Source organism: Seriola dumerili, unplaced genomic scaffold (genome assembly GCF_002260705.1).
Source record: "Seriola dumerili isolate Sdu_G_001 unplaced genomic scaffold, Sdu_1.0 BDQW01008603.1, whole genome shotgun sequence".
In the NCBI taxonomy this organism is placed as follows: Eukaryota; Metazoa; Chordata; class Actinopteri; order Carangiformes; family Carangidae; genus Seriola; species Seriola dumerili.
Window position 1 is genome coordinate 203,960 of NW_019182858.1, and position 9,415 is coordinate 213,374.

The window sequence follows — 9,415 nt, forward strand, 5'->3', positions numbered from 1 at the left end:
AATCAAACGCCCTGGACTTTGGTCGCTTCACTCACTTGAGGTGTTAAAGTATGCCTGAAAGGCTCTATTGTCTCAGTGACCTGCACTGCATGGTGCAGAATTTATGTTACTAACACCTTCATGTGCAAACTAGTTCAGCTATGCAAATAACAGAAAGTAATCATAATTACTTTTTTTCCTTTGCCACCACAAAATGATTCTGTATTGATGGGATCTACATATATATTTTTTTAGAAATTTTCACGCATTGACTCAAATTTTCTCAATTTTAAAATGAAAGCTCTTATTTACATGCATTTACAGCTGTTTTTTTGGCACTTGAACATCACATTCACATAACAGCATCTGTCTTTGTGAAGGGGATGAGTGCTGCACCTGGATGGGCTCATCATTTTTGCATGTCTATGTGGTAAAGGTCTCCAGTGCTAGTGTTTTGTTTTGTTTTTTTTACAAGGATGGCAGATGCTCAAAATGGTAATACCTCTGAGTCTGGGTGCTTGCCAAGGCAGGATCAGCAGTGTTCCCCTCTGTGTCACATACACTATGTGGCTGGTTATTGCATGCGTCTGTAGAGCACTGTGCAAATACGCTCGTACTCATATCTTATATTTTTGGAATTTTGAGGGATTATATTCGTTCGATCAAAACCAATTCATGCAGCGGAGGCATCCAGCGTGCTGGTTGAAGCCCTCTGCCTCTGATCCCAAGTTCATAAAGAAAAGACATATGAAATATTTATAGCTGTATGTGTGTTTTTAACATAGTGTAATCTCTAATCCTAATGAGTTACTGACTTTCTGCCTCTTGTCCAGAAAATATGATCATTATTTCGAGATATATTTGACACGAAGTTTGATGCTGGTCCTAAGTATTTAAATCGGAGCACCTGGTCCGCTCTGATAGCTGCTCAGTACTCATTCCCTTTCATGGCATCTTGTCCTATTTTCCATCTTTGTGTAGTCAAAAACATCAACATGTGGGCGTCTTTGTGTCTGTGGATGAGGGGGGATGAATCCTTGTGTCATTTCTTTGTACTGTATATATTGGCACTATTACTAAGAAAATATATTAAATTACATTCGTTCGACACATGCTTTGGTCCACAGCAGTGAATTCATACTCAGGCTGCGTGTTTAAATATACAGTATATGTATACAATACAATATAGACTTTTTCTGTTTTTAATGTACCATACGTTTTTAAAAAATTAAAATTATACTCTAAATAAATAAATAAATAAGGACAAAACTAACAGAACTGAGGACGGGTGAATAAACATGCAGCAGCTGAAAGCAGCAACAGTAAATGATTTCATGTGGATTACACTGCTGCCCTGAGACTTTTATTTAACAGCTGAGAATTTTTATTTATCTAAAAGGATGAATCTTTCCACCATGATTTGTTCTCTGTAGTCCAAGGCATACATGATTAAATCAATGTGTCATTTAGATCCTAAGCTTGAAGACAGAAAGTGGTCATTTACTGGGCTGGTTGACCCACGAGGGTCTGAAATACACAGCTCTGCAAATCCCATGAGGTATACAGTGACAACTGATGTCTGGTTTTGGCAGTGCAGCATTAATTCTGTCGCATGTCAAACAAACGCGTCCAAATAATAATACTGGATCATAAGCTTAACATCTGATTCCTCATAAAAACCCAAACTAAGTCCTGACCTCTGATTCAGGAAACTCATCTGTGTATCTACACGTTAATGCTGTTATGAAATCCAAAAGCTCCACAAACTCTGAAACTGAAAAAAACTGACACTTCATTCATGTGCCATGTTTAAGAAATAAAAGTGAAAAAAACACTAGGTGCAAATAAATACAGCGCTCTCCTGATGGTTAAAAAAACAGCTTATCTGGACATCTCCAGCAGAGTATATTTTCTGAAAGGGTGTAGTTATATACAATAGATATACATGTCTATCTATAATCATGTTCAGTCCATTACATCCCCATATTTTGTCTTCTCAGGTCCCTTTGATTCCTCTGGTATAGACACTGAAAGAAACACAGAGAATAAATATTGAGCAAAAAAGTCTGAAAACTGTCTTCATTTGGTTCATCATGTCTCAGGAACAGAGGTGGCTTAGCTAAATCTGTCGAGAATAAAGGGCCCAGGACAAAATATTGACAAATGCTCTTAGGCCATTTTTGTTGAATGTGATCTAAAAAGACCAATACTGCCATAAAAAAAAAAAATCCAGATTTCATAACTTTCCAGTATGAGTCACGAGGAAAGGCGAGCAGGTCTGCAGCCACACATTGTACTCACACCGTGGTGGCGATCTGTCCGGGACTTTTCCTGTTTCCAGCAGCAGCCAGAGATCTGAGCATTTCTGTGTTTCCCAGCGAGTCACTGCATAACTGCCCACTGATGACGCCACTGAGAGAGGAGAGAGGGGAGCTCACACAGGCTGCAGAGACAGCACTAATGTCTCATTTTTGTCTTGTTAGTATCCGTTCAAAGCCAATGCTTCACCTCTCACCTATTGAAATGAGCAGGCTCCATTGAAGAGGATAAGGTCGCTTCTTCTGTAAAGCCGTCTGAATGGCAAATAAGCCGGCAGCACCTACAAACAACACGTTTATTTTTATTTGTTCATTGTATTTCTTTATCTACTTTTTGACCTGACAATCAATATATTGTCCACTGTAGTCAGGCAGTACTTTCATCATTGATTTTGCATGTATACATCACTTCCTGGTACAACTATGACGGTCCATTTAGAAAAAATAGTGTAAATGCCTTTATATCTTATTTTTAGGAAAAAAGAAATTAAAAAAAGGATTATGACAGCAATCTTTAGCTGACTACCAGCAATATTTACCGTGGGGATGCTTAATGGCAACAATAAACAGCAACATGAAAAAAACTAACATCGCCATTTCCCAATGTCTATATTTATCTACACTGTTGCCCATGAAGTTGGAATAATTTTGTTTTCAGACACAATCCTGTTTATTCCTATTGAAATGCATCAGTAATCACTTTTGACCAGGTGCAATGATTACATTGTGTGTCCCAATTACCCACGTGAAATGAAATAAATCACATTGTCACAATCATTTCATGGAAAGAGGTAAAACATATTTTATTCCAACTTTATAAGCAACAGTGTATATCTGTTTTGGAACAATAAGTAAAATCATAGACGTCACATTAAACTTCATGTTTAATAGAAGAATATATGAACAGTCATGTGTTATCATACAGTCATTACAAATAATGCATATGAGAGTTTATATTACTATAACACTGAAGTGATCATCATCATCCCTCTGTTGCGTTCAGTGTGTGCACCATGTGATAGGAAAACATTGCTGATACCATAAGAGCACAGCTCCCTCCTGTGGTAGACACTGGTCAAAATAATGTTTTTTTCTGCAGTTTATTGGCCTTTTTTCTCAGTTAGTCTATGACATGTTGACATACAGCTCAGAAAAATTTTATCAAAGATTTATCAGATGATGAATTGATTTAGAGACAATGGAAGAAAGAGGGTGTAGGCTAAATAGAGAATAAGTCAATATAATGTGTTATTCTTAAGTGTCTGATAATCCTAATAATGATACAATAATAAATGATTACACACTGTAGTTTTTAATGTGGTCGACAGTGAGCATTAGAGAGATTAAACATCACTTACCAAGTATGAAGGTCCCAGTTCCCTTCATGAAGGCATGAGACTGACAGGCAGCATAACTCCCTAAACCCTGAAACACAAAGAGAGAACAATTTTTTTTTTTTTTAAAACGACATCTTAGTCCCTCTTCCTAAAACATTTATATGTTGTTTATATGCCAGCACAGTGTCACAATGTGTGTACCCGCTGGTTTGACTGTCAGTGCCCTCCAGAGAGCCGCAGACAGAAGAGATGAAGAGAAGAGATAAATACATGAAAAACCCACCGGGTGTTTTGCTGCCAGCGAATCGTCCACCCTGGTCAGACCGAGATTCACCATGTTGTCGGCTGCTGTGAAGCTGGAGGTTAAAGTCTTACACGAAAAATAACATCAGCTTGTCACTCTGAGAGTGTATGCATAACTGTGCTGTTATAAAACTTCCTCTGTAAACCAAAAAAACCCAAAGAAAGAGAGAATAACAGCAGCTTGAATAAAACGCTGGCCCCGCCTGATGGAGAGGAGGAGGTACTGCAACTCCTCAATCGTAGAAAAATGACAAATTAGATTTGATAAATTAGGAAATAAAAAATGTAATTTGTTTAACATAAAAAAGAACGTATAAAAAAAATGATGAAATAAACATAATGTAGCCTGCTTTTACAAATGTGAATTAAAAGACACCAGAAGAAAAAAGACCATAATATACAAAATTTTAGTGAATGAACTCCTCAAATAAGCCTAAAGCCTAAATTTAAATGTGAAGACTCAACACACACATAACAAGAAGAAGAAAAAAACCCGATACTACAGAAAAGGGCACAGCAGTCCAATGGCTAACACCAAAGTTAAGGTGTTAACAAAAAGGAGAAACTATGACCACTCCATGTTTATGTAACTGGACCATGACAGTAGGTCAGATTCTGGAGATACTTTATGCTGAAGACAGTTTGCTTTAATGAGTGGTTCCCAGTCTTTTTAACTTGTGACTCCTAAAACGAAGCTATATCCATTTTAGTGTTTTCAAGTAGATATGTACAGGTAACGTTTGGTAAAGTCACAGGAAAAAAACATAAAGAGTCTGAACAGTCTGAACAAAAATGAATTACAATGGTATATTGGTCTCAACTTCCTTTACTATTGATTATTTTTTGCGTTTTAGAGATGTTGCTGTTTCATTAGCAGATCCGAAAATTCCAACAGGTGCATCATAAATATGTTTTTCTGCTTTATTATCTCAGTTTTATCTCGGTTATCAGTCTTACCTTGACCATTAGTCAAGTATTTGTTTTTTATCACCATACTTGGAAATTAATGTTAATCCATTACTGGCACCTACAGCAGCTTGAAGTGTAGGACCCAGCAAACAGATTAACACATGAAAACTGGTGCTTAAATAAAGTCATCATAGTAACTTGTCTTAGAGACCTCAGGCCTGCTACAACAGCATACCCCGCTGACCTCTGTGACCCCTCTGTTGACCTTTGACACCACAGTGATCTCAAAGAGGCAAATGGCTCTCCTGAAGACTGGAGATGTGCAAGAAGAAGAAGAAGAAGAAGCTGGAATCCAACTAGAATCCAACTACCCGCTGACACACAAGTAACAACAGAGAGACTCAAGTTACAAAACAGCTGCAGCAGTGCAGCTGAACATCTGTTACTAGTTACAAACAAGATAAAGAGGAAATAATGGATATATAAGTGATCAACAGGGTTAACAGTGAAATAAAGATTTAAAAAGAACATTAAAACAAAGTAAAATAAAAAAATTTAAAGAACAACTCGTTAACAAGAAAAACAAATTAACTACAAGTATTAATTATGGCTCAGTGGTTAGCACTGTCGCAGCACTGTGTGGTGAGCAGGAAGGTCCCCCATCTGGCACCAGGTACCATGATGGGGGAGCTGATCATTAAAACCATTTCTGAGAGAAGTGAAGCACCTTCCACCAGCTGACTGGGTGGTGCTGCAGTTTTAATGGCAGTAATGGTAGCATTAACATCTTTGTGGACAAAATGCAAGTCACCATGAAAGTCGGAGGGAGGCAGCGGAGGAGGAAATGATCTGACTGAGCAGCCTGTTAACTGTGGTGTAAGTGGGAGATCAAATATCAATTTTTCCTACAGCAGTGTGATGGTCTCAGCCTTGTCCAAACCAGCAGCCAGAAGTCTTGGGTAACATCATTTCCACTCACCCTCACTTTTACCCTAATTTCACTTTTTTTTCTCCAAACAATTTATCATTTACAGGCAGCTTTTATATAGGGTAAATAAACAACAGATAATTTAATTTGACATTCTAGCATGCAGATTTAGTTAATTGTGATTTATCAACGCTTAAGTTCTATTATTGTTAAGTTACATATAGTATATAATGTTCTTTTTCTTGATTAACTGTTCTGATGGTCCAGAGTTGGCTGGCCATCATAGTAAAATATTGGACTGAGGAGATTTTCCCAATGAGTAAATCAAAAAACAACTTACCTTGTGTCCTCTGTCTTGCAGCTCTATGACAAACAGATGTCATAATTTTTCTTTATATCCACCATGAATGCGCATTCAAAGAGTTTTAAGATGTGTGGAATGAATGAAAGTTACATGGCTCCATCAAGTTGTGTCAAGTGTTTTGCATGACAAATGAATGAAAATGATGATGACATCATTGATGATTGGCAGAGAGATTTAGAGACCTCACGTTTACGGTGATTTTCAGTACGCGGAAAACTGGTGTGTGAACAGATAATGGGTGAGAATCTAGTAAAACACAGTAATAACACGTGTATTAATACATGCCTTCAGAGGAGAAGATATAATTGCTGACAAAGCTGTCCATGAAGACAAAATGTACTTACATCTGCTTACAAGTGCATGATTAAATGTTTTGAATAGTGCTTATAGAGTAAAATGCCAGACAAGGGGTGTTAAAGTGTTTAGTGTTGTAATTTTTGCTTTACATATATTTCATTATCTTCTTCACCTCTTCACTCCTCACAACGACAGACTCCACCTCCGTCTAAATGGCAACTCTCAGCTCTGAAAGCTGAGCTCTTCAGTGCACTATCTTGAAACGACCCAAGAAACACGCAGCAGTAAAGTGACACAAGACAGGACAGGACACTTTAGACTCTTCAGGCTGGTTAATTGATTTCTTTTAAAACTGACTTTGGTTAAAATTTAAGATCTTCGATGTGATCTCTGGAATGTGACTGAAACATTACCCACAAGGCAACAATGAATCCGTTTCCCTACTCTGAGATTGTACACTGGTCAGTTCAGTCTCTCTGTATGTTTATAAAATCTGCACTGCTCGTATATTGCACTTTTCTAAAGACAAAGCTCTCCACTATACATGTTCATTCACCTGCTCACACACAATCATATGGTGACAGCTGCCATGCAAGGTTCAATATGAACATTTGACCACGTAAGAGCATCACTGAATCTAATTAACATAACCCCCCCGCTACACTTTTCAGTACTCACTCAACTCCAAATGAGGTTCATTTTATTTATTATCATTTTACATTGGAAAAGCAAAAGTCAGTTATCCCAAACTGTACTTCCATTCACATATTGTAGCTCTTTATTTCTAGGTGATTAATGCTTATATTCTTACAAAACAAAAAGATCTCAGACACAATCTGTACACGCTGTCCAAATCACACCCCTCCCTTCAACCCATCTATGACAAATACGCTAACATGGGAGCCAAATTTTAGTGCAGTGTTGAAAACCTGTTCACACACACATACAAAAAAAAACAATCAACAAGTCGCATGTACGTCTGTGAATCACATGCGTGTTAAGTGTCTGGACTCCTCACCTAAGACACAATAGGACACGTTTAAGCAGGTGTGCATTGTAGGTAATACAAGGAAGGCAGGCGATTGAGGATAAATCTGACACAGAATAATTTCACTTGGACTGCCGTGTCTTAGAAAAGAAAAGCAGGAAATGGTTCTGTTCATAAAACCACTCTTCAAAATAAAATGTAAGGGGAGGAATTCAAGTTTTACACTCCAAGACGTTTCTCACGTGGAAGATTTTAGTGACAATGATGGTGTGCAGCTTTTTCATGGAAAATCTGGAAGGGTGACAATGAGGAGGACTCATTCAGGATTAGGAAAAAAAAAAATAAAAAAAAATCAAGTAACGGGGATGAAATGTTCAGTCCCCCTCCCTGCCCACACATGTGACACATAAAGGTCCCACGTTGTCCACTTTTCATAATGTTTGCCTTCAAATATCACCAGGACAAAAACATGTTTCACAATCAAATGTTTTAAATAAATATAGCTCCATTGATAGAATTTCTTCAAAAAAATAACCCTTAGAGCAAACTCTCACACGAGAAACTGAGCACTAACCCACCCACCCCAACCCCAACACACATACCGTAACCCTGCAGATGTAAAAATACCGTTGAAAAGACAGGTGTGTGTTAAAAACCAGCAAAGTAAGACTGACTGGAGGGATTCATACTAGGTGATAAAGAAGTGCCAAACCACAGAAGAAGAGCAGACTTTGGTAGAGATAATTTTGTTTCCATTTGATTATCAGAGAACTTTGACAGAGATACGTTGTCTCGAGAACATGAGATAATTATTTTGTGATCACAAGAGAACAATTTTTTTTTTTTGTGATCATAAAAAAGGTCTATCAAAGTACCAAATAACACCTGGACCAGCTTTTTAAATACTAACTGGAGAACTTTCAAAATGCAGATTTTTTGAAAAGTGTAATAAATCTAGTTTTTAGGCAATTAAAAACTTTGTACCACATCTTAAACATCAAAACAAGTCCAATCAAACTGATTAAAAAAAAAAAATTCATGGGTCAAGAAAACTTCTAGAAAAAAATTAAAGCCTTTATTTGGCAGCTACTTTATTATAGAACAGTGAAAATATTTTAACCCACCAGTCTATGATTAAATATGAAATTTAAAACTGTGTAATATGGCCCCTTTAAGAAGAGAACAGACAAACATTAGTCCGGCCCGTAACCTATGTTGACCAATTCAATGTCCTTCAGTACATATTGGCAGCACATACACATACATACACAAGCATACACACACATTCACACACATTCACACACACACACTCCCACACTCAATACTGGTAGTGTGATTCAATCAGTGAAATCTATCTGATGTGTGTCGTGGTTGGCTGCATGGTGAGTACGACAGACAGGGAGGCGGCTAAGGTGTCGATGACCATGAAGACGGCAGCCGTGCGCACCAGAGAGGTCAGAAAGGGAGCGATACAGTGAAAAGGTCCATGTCCCATTGTACCAGCTGAACGACGGGTACTGTAGCCCCTGGGTCCCCCGTTTGCACAGACGTCACCACACCCAGCGGCTGGGTGGAGGAACAAAAGTGGATGACGACAACTGTCCATGTTCGACTGTGGTCCAAAGAAGCTTGTCCAGTTCATCAACAAGACAACTTTTTCCCCTCACATACAAAACCATAGCAGCAGGTAGAGCTCGAGGATCTCCCTCCTCGAGGAAAATAAAGACAAAAAACAAACAAACAAACAAAGAAAAAAAAACAAAAAAACAAAAACAAATAATACCTTTCCCCGTCATCCACATGAAAAGCAAGCTATGGAGAACTACCAGTTCTGGGAAGTGGCAGATGTCTTTTTGCTTTATTCTTCTTCCCCTCCTCCATCTTCTTTTCCCCCTGAATCCAAACAATCAAGCAACCAACATTGTCCTCTGTCGTTAGTCTCTTGTCAGCAATTTTCCCCATTTTGCACTTCATCCCCGCTCCCCTCCCCAA

The 9,415-nt window shown here is 38.1% G+C and overlaps 1 protein-coding gene across 1 annotated transcript; it reads right to left on the reverse strand.

Annotated features, from left to right (window-relative positions):
* Positions 1-1,270: 1,270 nt before the first annotated feature.
* Positions 1,271-4,066, reverse strand: tmem141 (transmembrane protein 141). The gene is made up of 5 exons (XM_022770006.1): positions 3,918-4,066; positions 3,656-3,722; positions 2,495-2,578; positions 2,281-2,391; positions 1,271-2,006 (listed from the first exon to the last, which is right to left on the reverse strand). The coding sequence occupies exons 1-5, from the start codon at positions 3,969-3,971 to the stop codon at positions 1,945-1,947; spliced, it is 378 nt and encodes a 125-aa protein (XP_022625727.1). The 5' UTR covers positions 3,972-4,066; the 3' UTR covers positions 1,271-1,944.
* Between the last annotated feature and the right edge of the window lie 5,349 nt (positions 4,067-9,415).